We start from the raw sequence: 23,824 nt of genomic DNA, 5'->3' as shown, positions 1-23,824 counted from the left end.
AAAGTGTTGGGATTACAGGCGTGAGCCACGGCACCCGGCCTAAGCATTTTAAAATTATAAATTTATTTAATTCTTACAAGAACCTATGAGGTAGGGACTACTCCTATCAACCCGATTCTTACATATGGGAAAACAGAAGTGCAGAGTGGTAAGGAACGTGCTCACTAGGCAGTGTGAGGTGGCGCGGGTTTGAACCTAGATGATCTGCCTTGAGATTGTCAGCTTTTAACCACTATACCATTCTGCTTCTAAAATTTTAATTTAATAATTCAAATATCTTATTACCACAAATAAGTGTTTTTGCTGATTTAAGATACCTCCTTTATCCTTTTTTTTTTTTTTTTTTTTTTTTGACTCAGTTTCGCTCTGTCGCCCCGGTTGGAGTGCAGTGGTGCGATCTCAGGTCACTGCAAGCTCCGCCTTCCGGGCCCACACCAGTCTACTGCCTCAGCCTCCCAAGTAGCTGGTACTACAGGCGCCCGCCACCATGCCCAGCTAATTTTTTGTAATTTTAGTAGAGACAGAGTTTCACCGTGTTAGCCAGAATGGTCTCATCTCCTGACCTCCCGTGATCCGCCCGCCTCGGCCTCCCAGAGTGCTGGGATTACAGGTGTGAGCTACCGCGCCCGGCCCCTATCCTGAATTTTTATATTTCTGATGTAAATTTCTGATTTAAATCTGAGATTTATATACCACCTTCTTAATGGTGTCAGTATGGTTTTATTCCAGTAAGACTTTTATTTTTTTAATATCGTACTCTAACTAGTTGCACAAGTTCCTTTTTTTTTTAACTTAAAAATTGTGGCGAAACATACATTGCACAGAATGTGCCACTTGAGCAATTTTTTTAAATGTACAATTCTGTGGCATTAAGTACATTCACACTTTTGTGCAGCCATCCTTCTTACCCATCTCCAGAACTTTGTTTTCCCTTTGAAATCCTGTATCGATTTTACTAACCCCCAGTTCTCCGTTTCTTTCAGCGCCTGGCACTCATCATTCTATGTTCTGTCTGTATGCGTTTGACTATTCTAGTAATCATGAAGGAGAATCGTACATATTTGTAACTGGCTAATTTCAGTTAGCACCGTGTCTTCAAGGTTCATCCATGTTGTATCATGTGTCAACTTCCTTTTTAAGGCAGGAGAATATTCCATGGCATAGCCGTACCGCCTGTGAAAGTTGTGTTGCTTCTACATTTTGGCTATTGTGAATGATGCTGCTATGAAGATGGTTGTACAGATATCTGCTCAAGTCTTTCACGTTTTTTTTTTTTTTTTTTTTTTTTCAAGACAGAGTCTTGCTATCTCACCCAGGCCAGAGTACAGTGGCAGGATCTCAGCTCACTGTAACCTCCACCTTCCAGCCTCAAGTGATTCTCCTGCCTCAGCCTCCCAAGTTGCTGGAATTATAGGTGCCCACCACCACGCTCAGATAATGTTTTATGTATTTTTAGTAGAGATGAAGTTTTACCATGTTTGCCAGACCGATCTCAAACTCCTGGCCTGGTCTCAGGTGATCCCCTGCCCCGACCCTCCAAAGTGCTGGGATTACAGGCTTGAGCCACCGCGCCCGGCCTGAAGCTAAATTCTTAAATATGTATATTTAGTGTTGAGAGAATTTGGTCCCTTAAGCTTAATTGGAAGTGGACCTGCAAACACGGTTTTGAGTATGTATAATTTGTTTCTCTCATAACTTACTGCTAACTTGTTTGTCACTTTTAGGTTTCCCCTGATTTTGTAATAATTCCTAGTTACTGTAGATAATTACTCTACAGGTAACTGTCCCTATGTAGTTGAGTTGTGTTTAAGAAACCCAAGTTACAATGATAGCTAGAAACATTCTCTGAATTAATTGGAAAAAAAATACATATTCTCACGTCTTGTATTTTAACTGTGTCTGTTAATTTGGCTTTTTCTGTTTTGACCTTAGTAGTTAGTGGCCTTGCAACTTGCATGCCTTACTGATATGTTTCAAATGGACCTCAATAATCTTTTCATTTTCTAGTTAAAATTCTCACTTCTCTAAAGCTGGCAGGTGCTGGTATACCAGCTTCCTTTTTCCCTGATTTCAGTCTTCAGTCACTTCTGCACACTGCTACCACACAGTCAAGCTCTGATGTAAATGCTGAGAAAGCCTCAGTCTGCCTCACCCCACAACACACATCTTGCCCCCATATCCATCCCTAACAATTAAGGTCTAAAATTATGAGTCTGGCATTCAGTGCCATGTCTCACCCAACTGTAAACTACCTACTTCTCCAGCCTCATTTTCTTCTTCTTCCCCATGATACCTGTGTTCCTACTAAGCCGTATAAACTACAGAACAACATATCTTATGATGAGACGTGATGTTTTCTCTAGTTTACAGTTTTTACTGAGAACATCTGGTAGTTAATCCTATGGCAGGATGTCAGGTGTTTATGGCTCTGTATATGTATGAACTTTGTGATTACTTGCAGTTGCCTTACTAGGTAAGCACATAAATACTTGGCTAACACACATCTTCATGGGAATCTGTTGTCCAGATTTTTATTAAGATGATCTGTTTGGGCTAGGCGCAGTGGTTCATACCTGTAATCCCAGCACTTTGGGAGGCCAAGGCAGGTGGCTCATTTAAGGTCAGGAGTTTGAGACAAGCCTCGTGAAACCCTGTTTCTACTGAACATAGAAAAACATGAGCCAGGTGTGGTGGTGTGTGTATGTAATCCCAGCTTACTCAGGAGGCTGAGGCAGGAGAATCGCTTGAACCTGGGAGGCGGAGGTTGCAGTGAGCCATAATGGCACCACTGCACTCCAGCCTGGGTGATGGAGTGAGACTCTGTCTCAAAAAAAATAAAAAAAGATATGTGTCTTTTGATATAGATCATACAGTAGTCAGTGTTTCTTTGTTAACTAATTAAAACTCATCTTCAAAATCCATAAATTGTTACCAAATGTATAAACAAGAAGTCACCTTTGCAATGCTGAATAGTCTTGTGAAAAATATATTAAGCCCGGGCATGGTGGCTCACACCTGTAATCCCAGCAGTTTGGGAGGCCAAGGCAGGAGAATCACTTGAGCCCAGGAGTTTGAGACTAGCCTAGGCAACATAGTGAGACCCCACCTCAACAAAAATTTAAAAATATATGTATGTTACTGCTGAGTTCCTTTGCATCTAGGCGATAGTTGAGAGACGAGAAGTTGCTTTGGTAGATGTTTGTGTGGCTCTGGAAATTGCTGTCATGATACTAAAGGTGATCTGTGAGTGGTGTGGGACCCACCTTCTTCCCTAGGCCTTCCTTCAAGAATGGAGAAGGCCAAATTGTTGCTGAGAGATTACACTACATACCTGTGAGGGCCCTGGGAACTCTCTCCTGGAGAGTGAATCGTTTAACATAAGGGTCGAGACAAAGGACACCTTCAGGAGTTCATTCTTGGGCTTTAATGTCCAGTCCTAGGAAACATCCCATGAGGGGAACGCGATGAACTTTCCAGTAGTAAAGCGACTGTTTTTATGCTAGCCATACAAAGCATCAATGAGAATACTGATTCTGTTTTTTCTTTTAGTACTGTAAAATAAAAAAAAGATTGAAGAATAACTAATGATTACAGATGACCAGAAATAAAAATGATTATTAAAATCAACTTAATCGATCCAATTTTATCCTTTCTTGATTTCTTTGTTTTGTCTTAGGTGTCTTATCTGATTAAATTTGACCCCATCGACTTTAATAATATTTAATAGTTTCATTATAAAATATGCTCATTGTAAAATTAAAATTCATATGGAGTAATGTATTTGTATATCATGTGTGAAGGAAAGGTTATCATTTCTGCACCTTCCCTGGTCTTCCTTGTCTGACTCTGCTGTACCTCTTACTAGTCTCACAGAATTGTGGTATGGCCTTTTGGACTTTTTCAACATATAGGTAAATACAAACTTAAAATATGTAAGTTTTTCTTTTTGCAGGGGATTTGCAAAATGAAACTTTATTTCTATAATTTTATTTTTGCCTTGGGACCCCCTCAATCAGGTTAGTTCTGAGTTTTTCTCTAGCCAATGTGATAATTTCTCAGTGTTCATGTATAGTTTGGTCTCCTTCCTTCATTTCCCACATCTCATAGCTGTCACTGCTCCCTCCAAGTCCTGTTTGTTGGTTTCTTTTCTTTCTTTTCGTTTCTTCTCTTCTTTGCTTTTTTCTTTTTCTATTTTCTTTTCTTTTTTTTTTTTTTTTTTTTAATTGTGTTTTTCTCTTTTTCCCTTGTTTTTTGAAATGGAGTCTTGCTCTGTCACCCAGGCTGGAGTGCGGTGGTGTAATCTCGGCTCACTGCAACCTGTGCCTCCTGGGTTCAAGCGATTCCCCTGCCTCAGCCTCCTGAGTAGCTGGGACTACAGGTACGTGCCACCACACCCAGCCAGTTTTTTGTATTTTAGTAGAGATGAGGTTTCACCGTGTTGGCCAGGATGGTCTCGATCTCCTGACCTTGCAACCTGCCTACCTCGGCCTCCCTAAGTGCTGGGATTAAAGGCGTGAGCCCCTGCGCCCAGCCTCTTCTTTCTTTTCCTTCTTTCTTAGAAGACCTAACAAGATCTACCCTTTAACACATTTTTCAGTGCACAGTGCAGTATTATTAAACATAGTGTGTTGTACAGCACATCTGCAGGACATATTCATCTTGCATTACTGGAACTTTATACCCGTTGAACAACTCCCCATTTCCCTTCCCCACCAGCCCCTGGCAAGCACCATTCTACCATCTTGTTTTACAGAATAGGATAATATTAATATTAACACTATCCTGTTGTTCACTTTATCTTTCCATTGAAATTTTAGTTTTGCTAGGCGTCTTTTACTGATTTTTATTGTTGTTAAATATAGTACACTTACTCAGGTTTTCTGAGGTGAGTGTTTCAGTAAATTGGTTGATTAATGAAAGTTTGCTTCAAATCCAGTAGACTGTCTGTGTTACTATCTGAGGCAAAGTGGAAGTGTTACACCTTCCAGATTTTTCCTACATAAAAGATGGTTATAATTACAGAATAAAAACAAATCTGTTGTCTATACGTAAGTCTATGCTAAGTGCATGAGCTTAAAATAAACTGCTGAGGTCGATAGTATTCTGGCAAGTAGATCTTAAATCTTTATCTTTCACATCTGGGATAAGTTACACAATACGATATGAGCTGGTAAATGTCATCTTTCCAGGACTGTAATTCAGAGAAGTCCTGTATTGATTTCACTGTTTAAGAATTTAGTGCCTGGGTTACTTGCAGTCTCTCAGTTAACCTAATATTGCTATGTTTGACTTTTAATATTGCTTATGATGTGCATATTTTATTGCTTGGTATGAAATCCAATTAAAACGACTTTAGGTCATCTTTACTGTTTAGCTAAACGTCAGAGGTGTTGGTGAAATAGTTAAATGTCTTTGTTGCATGCACACTGTTTTCCCCATTCCGCTGTAGGAGCTCCTGTCTAGTAAGAGCTCCAGTCAGAACTCTGTCTGCCTCCAGGCCTCATACTTCTTTAACTGAGATGCTTGTATTCTGTGGCATGGCCCAGGGAACACTGGGCGGGTGGCTAGACACTTGGATTCTAGGCCTTACTGTCACCAGCTGGGTCATTTAACCACCTAAGTAGTTTTCTCATCTATAAACTGGGATAGTAATAGTCACACACTGTTAGGATTATTCTCACTGTCAAAGGAACTAATCTTTTGGTGAAATCGGCATTTATTTTGTTCTCCTCAGTGCTCATTAGTCAAGAGTCATGGTGGAATTGGGAAGACTTTGGCGAGGACTGGCTGCCGTTAGGTGTAGGGGGTGGGCCTGGATGGGTGTGCCAGTGAGATAGGGGAGGTCAGGGAAATGATATTTGGGTGTAGGGGTCAGCTTTCCTCTAGTGCAGCTGTGTGAAGGTACAGGTGTTCTGTACTAGTTCTAAGACGCACACAGAAATGTCTGCAAACCTAAGGTGTGTTTAGAAGCAAAGCTACGAGGCATGTATTTCTGAAGAATAAGCAGATTTCCAAAATGTCGGAAGCCTTGGCTGCACTGTGGCTGTGGCCCGGTCATTTTGATATGTTACTTGCCCACCCTTGTTTATCAGTTGTGATGATGATGACTCATCATTGTTTCTGCTGAAAGGGCAGCAATTTGGTAAATTTATATTCTAAAAATCTGTTTTTCTGTTCCTCCTAAAGCAAGTAAAACTGGTGGCTAAACATAAATTTTTAAATGGGTATTTGCCATCTCACAGTTGCTAATTATTGTAAAGGGTGTAAAGAAAAAAGTCTCTAATAGACTGAAGAGACACATAAACTTATGAAAATGGGTTAAGCACTGGATGCTTCAATGCAGGTGATGGGCAAACACATTTTCAAAATATATCATTTACTCTTGGCATTAAAAAAATGAATTTGTTGAGGAAACATTTATTAAGGCTCACTCCATGCTAGACCTTTGCCAGTTCCTGAGGACCCGAATTGAATCAGGTACTCTTCCTGATCTCAGGAACCTTGGAGATGGTCCAAGGGGAATGTGGGGGCAAATGCTGTGATAGAAGCAAGTATGTGGTGTGAGCAGAAGGCAAGGCGTAGTCCATAGCACACAGAGGAGGGTGTCCTGGCAGGATAAGCCCACAAAGAGGTCCTAATTCTCAACAGTGCTTCAGAAACTCCATGTGCATTTTAATCACCTGGGGATCTTGTGAAACTGCAGGTGGTGATTCAGTAGGCCTAGGGTGGAGCTGCAAATGAGTAGCAAAGTTTTAAAAGAGAAGCTTGAGCTGACTTTGCATTCACTGGACAGAAATAGGGGAGGGAATAGAAAGGAGGCCATTCAGTCGGAAGGATGTACATAAGCAGAAGAATAGAGTGAAATGACTGGAGAGAAACCACTAAGGGGTGTGTGTGTATGAAGGGGTGGAGGCATGACCTAAGGGGGAAGAAGTGGGTAGGGATCAACCCTACATTGCCTTTTAAGCCTGTGAAATTAATGTTAAATAAAAGGATTGAAACTAAGATCACCATCCTATAGATCGGGGTGTCCAATCTTTTGACTTCCGGGCCACACTGGAAGAATTGTCTTGGGCCACACATAAAATACGCTAATGATAGCTGATGAGCTAACAACAACAAAAAAAAATAGCAAAAAAATCTCGTAATGTTCTAAGAAAATTGATGAACTTGTATTGGGTCAACATTCAAAGCTGTCGTGGGCCACATGCTGTGCATAGGGGAGAATCCCAAATTTTAGATTGGGTCACGACCTTCATTTTCACATTCAGGAGATTAGCACGATGGAGTTGGAAGGGATGGAAGGACAGGATTTTAGGAGTCCAGTACAGTTTAGACAGTGATATAAAGGGTTAAATAAGGATTCAAAAAGAGGAGGAAGAAGAGCTCTTTGAAAAGAAATGATGTGCCTGTTGGAATATTAATAGAATGGCACACGGTGTGCCCTGGTGTCAGAGAGAAAGCTAGGTTGATTGGCGCAGAGCACACGTGGATGTTGAAGAGCAATACAAGAGTGAGGCTGGAGCCGAAATGGGAGCTTAATGTGGTCACTTCGCATGCCAGGCCTGAGGAGCTTCAGCATCTTTTTCGTCGTTAGGATGAGGTTTTTATGAGCGAAATCGCTGGAACAAAGCAATGGGCATGACTTTCTGGCAGCATTACCTGACTCGCTTATGGGATCCTTAGTGATACGCAACAATGTCATTTTCATCAAAGGTCCTTTTCAACTTCTGTTAGGTGGTACTGGTCACAATGGGAGATAGTGCTAGAATATATGGGGATCTGGGGAAGAAAAGATGATTTCAATGGTTTGAAGCTGGAAAAAAAAAATTAAAAATAGGGCTATATGGCTGGGTGGGGTGGATTGCACATGTAATTCCAGCAGTTTGGGAGGCTGAGGCAGGAGGACTGCTTAAGGCCAGAAGTTTGAGACCAGCCTGGGCAACAAAGTGAGATTAAAAATAATAATAATAAAACAATGGAGCTACAATCAGCATAAACAGGAGCATGTCAGTCCAAGATGAAAACTTAAAGTACTCAATAAGTACTTTAAAACACGAGTAACCTTGAGATTCAGAAGGAAGATAGGACTGCGGGTGAGAATAAATAAACTGTGGAGAATAAAGAAGAAAAGGTGAGAGTAAAAAAAGAATCTTAATAGTATAGCACCACCTGGTGTTAGAACATTAAGCATTTTTCAAATGAAGTTTTTTCGTATCCAGTTGCATTTTTCTTTCTGTTTGGGTGATTTTGAAATTTTCCACTTATTTATTTCTTGTATGATAGCGTATTGTGCTAATGGAATTTTTTTTTTTAGTCAACAGTATGGGAGGTCATATCAGTTTGTTTATTCTTTGATTTCAGTTTTGCCAAAAGCTGCTTTCTCATGATTCTTCTGATCTTCTCCTTCAGAGAACGTGTGTGAGTTAATTACTTTAGGAGACAGGGTTACTGCCACACTTCTCATATCCTAATTGCCTCATCATTTCTGCTCTCTTACCTGTAAATGATCAAAAATAAACACGTCTGCGTGAAGCTTTCATCTTTTGTCTGAAGTTACATGATCGTGAATATTCATTTTGTGTATTGACTTTGTTGTTAGTGCTGAAGTTTGAGTTTACAGGCTTAAAAAGTGCCGGCTTTCAGGATGAATAGCAGTGGAAACTTTTTTTTTTTTTTTTAAACCCCAAGGAAAACCTGCATCCTTGAAAACTGCACAGTCGTCATGGGTGAATTTGTCTAGACCGCTTCCTAAATCCAAAGCATCTTTGAAAAGTTCTGCGCTGCGGAGGACAGGAAGCACCCCCTCGATAGCCAGCACCCACAGTGAGCTGAGCACTTACAGCAACAATTGTAAGTCAACTTTATATCACGCTTCAGGGGATGTGGAAACAGTCATTGCAAGAAAAACGAATGCTCTGCGTATAATTAGAATTTTTGTTTCTAGGGTTTCAGGAAAAATATGCATACTGCTTCCTTGGAGTTGCTCTGAAAGTTTGGCAGAAAAAAACAAAATTCTTTGAAAAACTCTTTTGAAATAATTGTGTGTTAAAGTGTATTTTTGCATGAAGGATTCTAAAGTGCATCATCTGAAGTAATGGTGTTTTGGAGGGTTAAGAGTAGCAACTCAGGGGATTTGGACTCTAACTGGAATCAGGAAAAAGATTACTATAGTTTCATTTACTTTGCAAAAGACTCTTGTGGTATCTTTGGATGCTAGATTTTGTGTAATATGACTAGTATAACTTGAATCCTCCTCATTCTAAAAAATTTAAACTCAGGAGAATTTTGTTAATGTTTTCAGTTAACCTGAGTTCTATTTTCTATGTATAAATGAGTGAACTTACTGAGGTATCTCTTTCATTCCAAAGATGTATTTGGACTTGGTTCTTATTTTCTAATTTCCTTTTTTATACTCCCCCATGAAATAATTCATAAATTTAATGTTGAAGTGCCCGCTGTGCACAGACACCATGATAGGGTGCAGTGAGGGACATAGGATGTAAAAGAAATGGCCCTTATTCTAAAAAAAATAGTGGAGGAGAAAAAGAAGGTATTTTCATGGATGATGAGAATACTAATAAAACCAGACACAAGGGTATGGAGAGGAGCAGCAAATTGATCTCTCCAGTTTGACAGATCAGTTTCTTCTTTTGGGTGAGGAGATGGGGACAAAGTGTCATAATGCTCACAAGATTGCTCTGGGTGTGGAGCAGTATTTTAGGATGTCCGTATTTGCTTTTATCTTTTTCTCTCAAGTAACTTCTACTGTTATCCTGTTTTTTTATATATGAGGGGATTGAGGCTCAGAGATACTGTCACTGGTGCAAAATCACACAGCAGGTATGTGAGGGAATTGCAAAAGCATTTTTTGTAGAGAAGGGATTGAATTAATGAGCACATTTCCGATGGGTCACCTAGCAGCAGTAGCTGGACTCATATGAGAGTAAGTAGCTGCATACCCTGTCCCTTCAGAAATACTGGGATATGTGACTTGAAATTAAACAGGATTATTACCAGCTTTATTGTTTGAATTTTGAAGTTGTGGCACAAAATCAGGCTTGCATGTAAGAGAGAACTCTGAATTTGAAAAGGTAATTCACACATGTATTATTTTAAGCTCTCTTTGTCTTGCAAAGCAATTTGAAAAACCAACTGCCAAAACAGAATCACGAGCATGCTCTAGAAAAACTGTTGTGGCAACAGAATTTGTGGCACTTGAAGCAGACACAATCTGTAGTGCCACAGCCCCGCGTTTTCCGTCGACATCCATGTTGACTTGGCCACCGTTTCAGTACCATGTCTGATGCTCCTAAGGAGGTTGTAAAATGCTTTTGTCCATTCCTTTTTGTCTTTTAACAAAGGGGTTTACCATACACCCACAGAGCCTGTCTAGTGGCGATGTGTTCCTGTTGGCGGATTAAGCATTCACATCAATGAGTCTCTTTCTTAGTTTGATTTGCTAGCTGGTTTAATCTGTTTTGTGTAGTGCCTTGGAGCTTACACATTTTTTTTTTTTCCTCCATTCGAATTCACTAAGAGCAAGCATGAGGGATATGAGAGTGAACATGGCTGCAGTTTTTCCTGCTTAAGCTTGCTTTGATCCTTTTAAATGACTGTACCAGGAGGATTTCGCAGTTGTACAGAAACTGATATTTCTTCAAAAATCTTTATCAATTCTACACTCACCCCACCGCCTGGTTCAGAGAGGCACTATGATGCTACCTTATTGACACTGCTGCTCGTGGGATCGTACAGCCTTTGTATCATTCCTTTGTTAGCCACGTTTACTGGGAAAAAAAGTAGGTCGACGATTTCTGTTTTCTTTTCTTTGTAAGCATGCTTAAATTTTTATTCAATAAATTGATTTAGGATCTGTTGACTGTTATTTTTGTAACTTGTAATTTATGGTAATTGTAGTATTTGGGGGCATTTTGTATGTATATTTAAGATGTGAATGCTTCTGTGTAGGACCAATTTTATTGTCTCTTTTATGGGTTTTGGCACTCTTTATATAATTCAGCAGCATCGTTAATGCTCTGGTACGTGAAATTATCCTATTATCAAAGAGTTTTTGATGGTTTAGTTTCTTATTAAATAACTAGTTTTTGTGTGTATGTAGCTGGTAGTTGTGCAAGTGTAGAAAAATACTTTCCTGAAATTAAAATGGAAACATCACATCTTTGATTGTTTTCCTAAGTTGTAATTGAAAGTATTAAACATGTATATGTTTAAAGACTACCTCAAAACATGAGAAAATCATTTTGCGCTGAAAATTTCCTGCTTCTGATAATGGATGGTCATGTTAAGAATTAACTTTCTCTTTTGATCGATGTTCTGATTTATACTGGCTTAAGTATTTGAATCCCTTTAACGAATAGTGGTTTCTTGCTTTGTCTGCTTGTTTCTTTGTGATGTGATATCGTTAGTGGCATCATTTAAGAACTTCTGATACAACACAGTGCTATTGTAAAATTAGCATTGGGTTCTCAGAACTTTGGGATCCTATAGAAATAACGTTACTAAGTTTTTTAAATGAATGAATCAAAATACGTATGACAGTAAATTTTTCTTATTTGGGAATTTTAGCAGGTTCTTTGTGTGTGTTCTTTTAAGTGTAGAAAATTTCAAAGTTATGATCTTGATCCTTTTGGATATTAGTGTAAAAATATTTCACAATGGTTTTTATACCAAATGTACTCATTTATAGACGTTAAAGATTATAAGCTCTTTCGCACTCAGATACCTAACATCCAGTTTTTGAGATCATTAAAGTAACTGGATAAAAATAAATGATATATTGTTTGTCGTGAACAGCGTTGAAGGTTTGGGGACTGTTGTGCAATTTAGAAGGGGCTCTTGGGAGAGTGTATAATTTTGCCATGTTAGCAAGAAAATAAGTTTCAGAGACATTACTTCCTCTTCCACTTTGGCCACAAAACCATGTTTATATTTGAGAGCCAGATGGTAGGGGAAATGTAAGAGGTGCAGACCAAAGCTATTTGCATTCTCCTGGAAATGCAAGGAACAGAAGGAGACTGAATAAAAGAAATGGAGTGTTGTTTGCCTTCACCTTCACTGCCAGCCCTGGCTGAGAGGGGTGTGACATGTAGAAAAGGGCACTAACCTTGGGCCCACCTTAGTTAGTTAGTTTTATATGGAGTTTCACTCTTGTCACCCAGGCTGGAGTGCAGTGGCTTGATCTCAGCTCACTGCAACCTCTGCCTCCCGGGTTCAAGCAATTCTCCTGCCTGAACCTCTCAATTAGCTGGGATTATAGGCATGCACTACCATGCCCGGCTAATTTTTGTATTTTTAGTAGAGATGGGGTTTCACCATGTTGGCCAGGATGATCGCAAACTCCTGACCACAAGTGACATGCCTGCATCTGCCTCCCAAAGTGCTGGGATTACAGGCATGTGCCACCCACCGCGCCCGGTCCCACCTTAGTTTTCCTACTAACTCATGTTAAGTTGGACGATCTTTCTCTTCTCTTAGCCCCCGGCCTCCATACTCTCCTCTTCATGAATGACAAGGGAGGACTGGGTCATCTTCAAAGTCCTTGCAGCAATAAATGTCTCTGACCCTTTTCACTGCAATAAAACAGGGCCTCATTGGTTGGCAGGACGGTGTTTTGAGTTGTTCAAGTGATTAAGCTGATAAAGAATAGGGTGGGGCTTATTTACCCTTAGTTGTTTTTTTTTTCTTCTCTCACAACAGGAATGGCAAGTGAATATTGTCTCACCTGCCCACACTGGTTAGTGGCCAACTCAGGTTAGTGGATAAGAATTCGCCTGTAGGATAGTGTCAGTGGTTTCTCAGGGTGTCTCCAGGTTCAGAGGGAAAGTTTTGTGTTCGACTAGTCATGTCTGTCATAGGTGAGGCTAACATGAGGAACAGGCAGTAGATTCATTAGGCTCTACATCACAAAACATGTTAGTACTTGTACACTTCTGAATGGACTATTTAAGAAGGAAATACTATCCAAACCACTGTTAACTTTGTTTTCATTCTTTCTCTGTTCATGTTTTTCTAGGGTATATGTGAGACGTTCTTGTTATGATATAGTTGAGTGATTTTGCTTTTGAAATTCAAGAGCTTAGATTTCAGTAGCACTTGGATTTTAAGCCAGGTGGGCAGATGATCTGGCACAGTGGGGAGTGTTAAACTGATTCACATAAAATTCAAGAAATGAACAGAATGTTGGCTCTGTGTGTATATACATAATGTAATAAAAGCGAATTTTCACTAGATGTTAGAATGTAGTATGAATGGTAGTTTGCAGATAAAAGTCTGGAACAATGAGAAGCCGTTTTCTTTTTTTTTGAGACGGAGTGTCACTCTGTCACTCAGGCTGGAGTGTAGTGGCGCAGTCTTGGCTCACTGCAACCTCTGCCTCCTGGGTTCAAGCAGTTCTCCCACCTCAGCCTCCTGACTAGCTGGGATTACAGGCGCCTGCCACCACGTCCAGCTAATATTTGTGTCTTCAGTAGAGACAGGGTTTCGCCATATTGGCCAGGCTGGTCTCGAACTCCTGGCCTCAAGTGACTACCCACTTTGGCCTCCTAAAGTGCTAGGATTACAGTTGTGAGCCACTGTGCCAAGCCTGAGAAGCCCTTTTCTTTTTCTTTTTTCTTTTTTTTTTTGAGACGGAGTCTCGCTCTGTCACCCAGGCTGGAGTGCAGTGGCAGGATCTCGGCTCATTGCAAGCTCCGCCTCCCGGGTTCCCGCCATTCTCCTGCCTCAGCCTCCCGAGTAGCTGGGACTATAGACGCCCGCCACCACGCCTGGCTAATTTTTTTGTATTTTTAGTAGAGACGGTGTTTCACCGTGTTAACCGGGGTAGTGTCCATCTCCTGACCTCGTGATCCACCCACCTCGGCCTCCCAAAGTGCTGGGATTACAGGCGTGAGCCACCGCGCCCAGCCGAGAAGCCCTTTTCTAATAGGAAAATCATTTCTTCTGCTTGGGCTTTTCTGAGAATATCACTTAATTTTTCCTTTTAGACTCACCAGCTCCTTTATTTCACTTGAACCACAGTTTGGCCATGGGGGAAATGAAGATAAGGATTCCAGATAATCTATTATTCTGGCATAATTGAGACAGTTGGGACCAAAGATGATAAAGGGGCAGTTTTAAACTACATACTAGATCAGGTTGAGAAGTAGGTGGCCACATGGAAAATTTTACGTATTGTCTCTTCAAGCCAGCAGTGTTTAGTGTCCATGGCTCTCTAGAACACTGTCTTTAGGATGATTCTGAGGATGCTTCCAGCCTCAGTGGGACTGAATACCACAGTCAGTTAGTAGGGCCCCTGTGAAGGCAAATGTGCTGTCTATTCCCATACCCGATATTCAGACCCTTCTTATTCACAGATAGGTGATTCAGCACAGCTAGGCAATGGCCAAGTCAGCACCAGAACTTAGGTATTTTACATCCTGTTCCGTTGCTCGAAACTATTATGCATCTCTTATATTGAAACTGTTGCCGCTGAGGACTTTATTGTTTAGATATAATGACTCTGGCTGAGGGAAAATTTAGATAGCATCAGGATACCCAGTCAGTTGCCATGTTAGGATCAGAAATAGAGGGCAGGGGAAATATTTGAAGAGCATTATGCCTCATGGTGACATACATCCTTCAAGTTGGGGTTTACTAGAAAGCAGTGCGCCAGCCTAGAGTACAGTGAGTAGAGATTGAAAGAAAGATATTAAGTGTCAGTCATAAAATTATGTTCAGCTCAGTACAGTTTGTGCCTGCCATTAGTTTTAAGGCAGAAAGCATGTACGTACGATCGTTGATCATAGAGTATATGAGTGTATATCTTGTATATATAGCTTTCATGTAAATATGTGTAAAACATAAATGCATGTGTGTTTGTACCTGAGTCAAATGCAGACATTGTATCCTTGCAGTATGGATTCTCACTTCATGTTGTGTGTTACGAAGTTGAGAATGGATGTGGTGCCAGATGGATCTAGTGTTGTATTGAGTCTGAAAAGTGGCAGTGAGACAGCTGATTTCTAGCACACCACCTCCTATTCTGCGTGTGACAGCCAAGGGACAGGAGTATCGTTCCTCACGAGGAATGTATCTTTTTTACTTTAGTGAAAATCTTTTTACTGATCTCTTTGTGAACCATGGGCTTTTGTGTCTAAAGTTTAGAAAGGAAAAGCATGAATTTAGAATCACACAATTTCGTATTAGGTTTGTACATTGAACTCAGTTTAATTTTTTAAAATATGAATAAGTGACTTATTTGTTGCTGAATATAATCAAATACAGCTTCAAGAAAAGTAAGACTAAAATCCAGATGGTTATAATTCCATGGTTAAGACTCTCATTTTCTTTGTTGGATTTGATTCACAAAAGCTAAAATGCTCATTGAAACCCAATATCCACTTTAGATGAACATCTAAAAAGGGTTCTGTTGAATGTTATAATAGCAGTATCTTTAATACTGTCACTCCCATTAGCTTCCTGTCAACTTTGGAACAGCCAAATCTCTAGGTTCTCGAGGAGGTGAGAATTGGAAAAAAAAAGAACAGGAAATTGACAGAATTTTCTCAGCAGGCGGGAAAGCTCTGTGTCGATTTGACCTAATATTAGGAATGTTATTTGGGCACAAGAACAATTAACAGATGGCTCATTGTACAGGGACCGAGTGTGGATTAGGGGAAAATAATAGCATGCCTGTACAAAGTTTGAATGTGATGAGTATGAGCACTGTTGTAGCAGTTGGAATAGTTCAGCCGAGTGAAAAATTTCTAGTTGTTCTCATATTTAGAATGTGTTTGTAAACAAGGTAGCTATCTTAACCCTTTGCTAAATGAGTGAAGTGAGAAAAGGGATCAAAGTTGGTAATAAAGAAATTTATAAGTGTTGAATAGTAGAATAGAATTGGGTGCCTAGAATTGGATATTGATGATTATTAAGAAACAGGCTGGGCATGGTGGCTCACACCTGTAATCCCGGCACTATGGGAGGCTGAGGTGGGTGGATCACGAGGTCAGGAGATTGAGACCATCCTGGCTAACACAGTGAAACCCCATCTCTACTAAAAATAGAAAAAATAAGCCGGGTGTGGAGGCGGGCACCTGTAGTCTCAGCTACTCGGGAGGCTGAGGCAGGAGAATGGCATGAACCCGGGAGGTGGAGCTTGCAGTGAGCCGACATCACGCCACTGCACTCCAGCCTGGACAGCAGAGTGAGACTCCATTTCAAAAAACAAAAAGAGAAACAATAAAAAATCCAGTCTGGGTTGGTGGAGGGGAAATTTTTACACATAATACAGAAGACGGTTTTTGTTATTTAGGTGAGATTCCCTTTTATGCTTTTGCTTTGGAGTAAAACATAAAGTTTACTTTGAAACAAACTTCCTTTGTTCAGGGCAGAAGTTGACCTTTTAACTCCTTGCTGTAGCAGTGAGGATTTGAACCAGATCTCATTCTTATAGCTACCAAAGAGTCTGTATGTTAACTGTTCTTGTGTCATTAACTAGCTGGCTGCATGAATTCTTTCTTGTCCCCATGGAGATGGGTGCTCTTTCTAGCTACACCTGGGGCATTCTTGTTACATGGCATGAATGGCTGTATTATTTCTTCTCCAACTTTTGTCTGGAATGAAAGCTGAACTAAACAAGATGCATAAACTTGGGCTGTGCCCAGCTAACCAGAATGTGTGGTCACTCTGATTACAGCCTTTATTTCGCATCCCTGAGGACACAAGCTACCTGTTATCCACGCTCTATTCCCAGTGTTCAGTAATGACTGGCATGTCGTAGGTGCTTACTGAGCATTTGTTGATTCAAGAACAAAGGAATAAATGTGGAGGTTTGAAACCATATTTGTAGGATAAAGTGTACTTTTCTGTTTTGTTACAGCTGGTAATGCCGCTGTCATCAAATATGAGGAGAAACCTCCAAAACCAGCATTTCAAAATGGTTCCTCAGGATCCTTTTATTTGAAGCCTTTGGTATCCAGGGCTCATGTTCACTTGCTGAAAACTCCTCCAAAAGGTATGGTTCTCTTTGTGGTTAGAAGAGGGAGGGCAAGACGCTTAAAGTCCTTGGCTTGTAGAAAGTTACATTTTGACAGTTAGGTTTATGGTATATTTAACAATGATTAAAAATGTGTTGAGAAAGGAGACATAATACATTTTCACACTGAGGAAATCGTTGTTCTGAGAGTTGGTAGGTTCTGTAGTTAAAAATCATTACATGTAAATCAGCAGGCAGAACAATGGTATAAGGTCAAAATAACAAAACTTGTAGAGTTAAATTATTCTAAACTAATGCTGTAGAAGAGTGAGGTAGAAAGGAGTAGAAATGCATGATGACTTTTCATCAGGGTAGAGGTTTTGTGTTTATTACTGTACTTGTGTCTTCATGTCTTTGGTCCAACACATTGTTCTTCCTCTAAATGTTCTTTATCTCTATTCCTTCTCGTATCACTCACTCTGTATTTGCTGTGACTATTAAAAGTAATTTTCAGATTTGCAAAATATGTGGTATGTACTTAATGTACAATGTTTTCATGCACCTTTGTCTCATTGGACCCAAAGCACATCAGGAGCCTTCTTTGTGCCACGTGCAGTGACTCACGCCTGTAATCCCGGCACTTTAGGAGGCCAAGATGGGTGGACCACTTGAGGTCAGGAGTTCGAGACCAGCCTAGCCAACATGGCAAAACGCCATCTCTACTAAAAATACAAAATTAGCTGGGCATGGTGGTGTGTACCTGCAGTCCCAGCTACTCGGGAGGCTGAGGCACGAGAATTGCTTGAACCCAGGAGGCAGAGGTTGCAGTGAGCCGAAATCGCGCCACTGTGCTCCTGCCTGGGTGACAGAGTGAGACTCCGTCTCAAAAAAAAAAAAAAAAAAAGCCTTCTATGTGCTTAGTGAACTGAAGCTTAACCAAAGCCTGAGAGGATAATTGTGAATGAGAAACTTGACCTATAAAATGAGACCGACATTTATGTTAGAGAATTTGGAAAACACAGAAACAGAGTCTTCCTTAATTCTGTCAACCACCAACTGCTGTCACATTTCCTTCTGACTTTTTTCCCCTGAATGTATGTGTTGTTTTGTTTTATTCCAGCAAAACTGGGGTAATAATGAATACACTCTTCTGTGTCTTGCTTTTTGTTAAGTTAGTATATCATGAGAGCTTCTTCACTTTAAATGGCTGTGCAACGTTCACTGTTGCCAAATGCTATAGTTGTCCAGTTTAGTTTATACTTTTACTGGGGTGTATTAATACTTAGATGAAACTCTTCAAATATGAGTCATAGTTCATTGTTTCAGGTTCTGGTTACTTCTGAATGTCCCAGAAGGAGGAATTACTGGGTTAACCTGCCTGAAACTCTTTGGATTGTTAACATCTATTAGTAACTTTCTAAAAGGTGTTGGTCTGTCACAGTATCCTCATTAACATGTGTCTCTGTGTGCGTTTAAAGGATCATATGTTAACTTGAGGCTGGTAAATATACATCAATACCTTTTCTTTGTACTGAATTGAAGAGAAAATAGGCATGAATTTTAGGAGTGGGTTGAATTCTTCAGTGTGCAGCAGGTTGTCATTTGTCCAGGGATTTAATCAAATTTCAGAGGCACCAAATGACCTGTTGCTGAGTTGACATCAGGATGGAAAACTGGTTTTTTATTGATGATGCTAAAGCCCCATGATCCACACAGCAGTAACGAAGTTAACGCCGTGGAACTTTGATACTAAAATGAGTTTCAGAGAATGAGATTTCGTAGACAGCTTTGTAGAACAGGAGACTCAGAATTCTAAAATGCCTCGCTATGGAATTGATAGGTTCTTGTGTTGCAACGGTTTTACTTGAGTGGGAATCAGTGCTTTACATTGATAACAGCCACATATTTTAAGAGATTATCATCTCTAAAATTTCAGATAGAACATGGTAGCTGTTGTAACTAATCTGCAGATGATGATGTGCTAGAAACAACTATTTCATGTTAAGTAGAAGTGTGCATAGATTTTAGTGACTTACAGCTCTGTACCTATTACCACTCCTGATTTTATATTGTATCAGTTTGGAGGAAAACTGATACAGTCATATTTGTATTTTTCTTCATAGCTGAATAGAAACGGGTAGTTTTGGAAAGCACACAGGAGTGACTGTCCTTCATGAAGTCTGGCCTCTGCTCTCCTGGCGGCAGAATAGCATACGTGCACAGTCTGTGTGTGAATTCAGTCCTGTTAAAACTTCACCTGTTCTTGACTGAAAAAACACTGGCTTTTCATATTAAAACTGATGTTATTTAATTTGTGGTGATGACTTCCTATCATTCTGAAACCTTTGGATGTTATGTGGAATGGCATCTTATATTTAAAATGCGCTTGACAAAAGTTGGTTGAATCTCATTAATATTTCCCACCTGGAACCTGAATTTGAGATTGTTTTTGAAAATAATTCTTATCAACATGGTTTTTGTGTGATATGTCAAATAAAACATGTATATTTTACATGTTTCTTTTATATCTTAGGTCCTTCGAGAAAAAATTTATTCACAGCTCTTAATGCAGGTGAGTGACCACTTCATGGATGGGGATAAAAAGAATCTTTTTGTAAAGTTATATTACTACAACTATTTACAGTGATTTTTTACTGGGGTGCTTATAAATGGAATTTCCAGTTTGAGGTATAAACATAACTTTTTATGACGGGTCACATAGCATTAAAATATGGTAAGTATGATTGGCGTTCTGAATCGTAAAAGGACATTTTATTGCTAACAGATAATTATAGTCTGTTAAAAACTGATTTTGTTAATGTGGTCTAAATGAGATGGAAAATGTACTTCTCCCAAGATAAATGCTAGTTTGAAATTGGATATTCCTTAATTGCTAAGTGGTCTCAAGATTTGGTTTTAGCACCTTTTCCCAGTTCAGCAGCCTATATTTTTATGTTCTTTTTTACACTTTCACTGGACTTACATTCCCAAGACAGTCTGCAGCCTCCACTATTTGAACCACAGCTGAGAATCTAAAACTTTGTGTCTCTCAAGAAGCCATAAAAGGTTTCACAAAATATCTTCACTGCGATTCCTGTACTTTGGATGGATGGATGGGTAGATGGATGGATGGATGGATAGATGGATGGATGGACGGATGGACGGACGGACAGACAGACAGACTGGGTGCGGTGACTCACACCTGTAATCCCAGCACTTTGGGAGGCCAAGGCAGGTGGATCACTTGAGGTCAGGAGTTTGAGACCAGCCTGGCCAATGTGGTGAAACCCCATCTCTACTAAAAATACAAAAAAATTAGCCGGACATGGTGGTATGCTCCTGGAGTCCCAGCTACTCAGGAGGCTGAGGCAGGATAATTGCTTGAACCCGGGAGGCAGAGGTTGCAGCGAGCCTAGATTATGCCACTGCACTCCAGCCTGGGTGACACTGCAAGACCCTGTCTCAAAAAAAAAAAATAGATGGATTGATCTCTCTAGATAAATAGATAAGGTCTCCCATACACTGCCTACATTGTCTTATTTTGTATACAGTGATAAAACAGTTATGTGGCCTCTGAATCCATGGCAGATTAGAAAATCAAATCAGAAGAAACGAAGGTACAAGCATCGCTCATTTTCTTGAGCTTTGCAATTACTGTATTTTTCACGAGTCCAGCAGCATCATTTTTCCCAACAGTAGTTGCTCACTTCATGTCTGTATGTCACATTTTGGTAATTCTCACACTATTTCTAGCTTTTTTGTTATTTTTATATCTGTTATGGTGATCTGCGATCGGTGATCTTTGATATGCATTTCGAGTGCTCCACTAACTGGTCCCTCTTCCATCCCTCTCCCTTTCCTTGATCCTCCTTTTTCCCTGAGACACAATAATATTGAAAATAACCAATTAATAACCCTATAATGACCTGTAAATATTCAAGTGAAAGAAAACTCGCATGTCTCTCACTTTAAATCAAAAGATAGAAATGATTAAGTTTAATGAGGAGGGCACATTGAAAGCCAAGATAGGCCAGAAGCCAGGTCTTTTGTGCCAAGCAGTTAGCCAAGTTGTAAATGAAAAGTTCTTGAAGAAAATTAAAAGGGCTTCTGTAGTGAACACACAAATAAGAAAGCAAAACAGACTCCCGGTGTAGAGAAAGTTTGAGAGATCTGACCAGAAGATTAAGCCAGCTGCAACTTTCGCTTTAGTCAAAGCCTAATCCAGGATGAGACCCCAGCTCTCCTCAATTGAAGGCTGAGAGAGGTGAGGAAGCTGCAGAAAAAAAGTTGGAAGCTAGCAGAGGTTCGTTCATGAGGTTTAAAGTAACTCTTCATAACCTGAAAGTACAAGGTGAAGTAGCAAGTTATCCAGAAGATCTAGCTGGGATCATTGATAAAGGTGGCTGCACAAAAGAACAGACTTTCAGTGTGGGTGAAACAGCTTCATATTGAAAGAAGATGCTGTTTAAGACTTGCACAGGTAGACAGGAGAAGTCAGTGCCTGGGTTCAGAGGACAAGCTGTCTTATTAGAAGCTAATGCATCTGATAATTTTAAGTTGAAGCTGATGCTTACTTGCCATTCTGGAAATTCTAGGGCACTTAAGAATTATGCTAAATCTACTCTGCCTGTGCTCTGCCAATGAAACAACAAAGCCTGGATGACAGCGTATTTGTTTACAGCCTGGTTTGCTGAATATTAAGCCCATTGTTAAGACCTACAACTCAGAAAGATATTTCTTTCAAAATATTACTTGTGACTGACAATGCACCTGTTCACCCGAGAACTCTGATGGAGATGTACAGGAAGATGAATGTTTTCACACTTGCTAACATAGCAGCCATTTTGCAGCCCACGGATCAAGGAGTAATGTTGACGTTCAGGTCTTACTATTTTGGAAGTACATGGTGTAAGACTGTAACTGCCGTAGATACTGATTCTTCTGATGGGACTGGGCAAAGTCAGTTGAAAACCTTCTGAAAAGGGTTTGCCCTTCTAGATGCCATTAAGAACATTCGTGATTCATGGAAGGGGCTCGAAGCACCAGCTGAATAGGAGTTTGAAAGAAGTTGACCTGACCCTTGCGGATGACTTGGAGGGCTTCAGTGCTTCGGTGGAGGAAGTCACTGCAGATGTGGTAGAAATAGCATGAGAACTAGAATGAGAAGTGAAGCCTACAGCTGTGACTGCATTGCTGTTGATCTCTGGTAAAATTTGAGCAGAATGAGGAGTTGCTTCTTATGAATGAGCAAATAAAGTATCTTGCTGAGATGGAATCTACTCCTGGTGAAGATGCTGTGAACATTGTTGAAATGACAAAGGAGTCAGAATATTCCATCAACTTAAAGCAGTGATGGGTTTGAGAGGATTGACTCCAAATTTGAAAGACGTTCTGCTGTAGGTAAAATGCTATGAAACAGCATCACATGCTACAGAGAAATCTTTCGTGAAAGAGTCAGTTGATGTTGCAGACTTCTTTGCTGTCTTACTTTAAATTGCCACAGCCATCCAAACCTTCAGCAACCACCACCCTAGTCAGTCAGTCAGCAGCCATCAGCGCTGAGGCAAGACCTTCTGCCAGCAGAAGAATTCCTGCTCGCTGAAGGCTGAGATCATCAGCATTTTTTTAGCAATGAAACATTTTTAAATTAAGGTATATTGTTTTTTAGACATAATGCTATCGCACACTTAGCAGACTATAGTGTAGTGTAAATATAAGTTTTACATGCAGTGAGAAACCAGACAATTTTTGTGATTTGCCTTATTATGACGTGTCTTATGGGGTCATCTGTATCTCCCAGGTATGCCTGTACTGTTACAGAATGTCGACTACAGTTTATACATTGTGAGTGTCAGGTGTTAAGGATGCAGTCCTGAGCGAAAAATGAGCAGGGGTCTTGTCTCTGGGGAGCTAACAGGATAGTAAAAACAAACAAACAAAAAACCTGCTCAAATAAACCTGAATCACAAATGCACTAAGTTCTAGGAAGGAGGGCTGTCTTGTCCTAGAAGAGAGGTCCGGGATTGAAGGCTGTGACGTGAGGGAAACCTGGGCAGGAGGTATAAATTTCTGAGCCTCTTGTGTAAAGAAAATAGGGTGGATAACATTACATCATGAATAACAAATAGCCTTGTTGCCCCATCAGGTGTATTCAGTTTCCTCAGCGTAATAAGCAGGGAAGTGTGGGGGAATTATCACAGAATTCTTAACCTTTTGTAGGCTATTAAAGCTAGAAAGACAGCCATGCAGAATGATCTAAGTTCTAAAGATCCCCAGGATGCTCAGTGTGAATATATAGGGCTACTAAAGCCTTTAAGTCTAAAAATGCAGAAGAAACTCTATGTTGTGCACATTTAGGCTTTTATTTCCTTTTAAGTTTCTGGTACATCCTAATATCTGGGGAAAAAAGGTAGCTAATATTCTATGGAATGATTTCGTTTAAAATTTAGTTAACCATAATCAGAAAACTGGCTCAAATGGTAGCTCTGTGTTGAACAGTTTAAGAAACCTCCAGGCTGTTTTCCAAAGTGGCTGGACAATTTTATATCCTCACCAGGAGTGTAGGAAGAATCCCATTTTTCCACATCCTTGTCAACACTTGGCTTTGTCTGTCTTTTTTGTTATAGCTCTCCAACTGGGTATGAAGTGATATCTCATTTCAATTTGCGTTCTGACAACCAGTGACATTGAGTGTCGTTTTGCATGCTGGTTGGCCATTTGTATGTCTTCTTTGGAGAAGTGTCTGTTCAAATCATTTGCCAATTTTAAACTGGGTTTTTTTTTATTGAATTGTAGGCGTTCTTACATAGTCTGATATTAGACCCTTGTCAGAGTTATCATTTGCAA

The 23,824-nt window shown here is 40.1% G+C and overlaps 1 protein-coding gene across 2 annotated transcripts in view; it reads left to right on the top strand.

The window, feature by feature from the left end:
- The window catches only part of MTUS1 (microtubule associated scaffold protein 1), a 157,675-nt gene that overhangs the window by 67,444 nt on the left and 66,407 nt on the right, over positions 1–23,824 (top strand). Inside the window, exons 4-6 of one of the 2 annotated variants that reach the window (XM_023216621.1) lie at positions 8,692–8,853; positions 16,883–17,017; positions 19,512–19,550. In XM_023216621.1, the coding sequence (XP_023072389.1) occupies positions 8,692–8,853; positions 16,883–17,017; positions 19,512–19,550 (336 nt within the window). The remainder of the gene's footprint in view (positions 1–8,691; positions 8,854–16,882; positions 17,018–19,511; positions 19,551–23,824) is intronic. The other variant, XM_023216622.1, reaches the window with a different exon arrangement.

Source organism: Piliocolobus tephrosceles, chromosome 7, assembly GCF_002776525.5.
Source record: "Piliocolobus tephrosceles isolate RC106 chromosome 7, ASM277652v3, whole genome shotgun sequence".
NCBI lineage: Eukaryota > Metazoa > Chordata > Mammalia > Primates > Cercopithecidae > Piliocolobus > Piliocolobus tephrosceles.
Note: the sequence above shows the minus strand (reverse complement) of the source record. Positions and strands in the feature narration are given on the sequence as shown.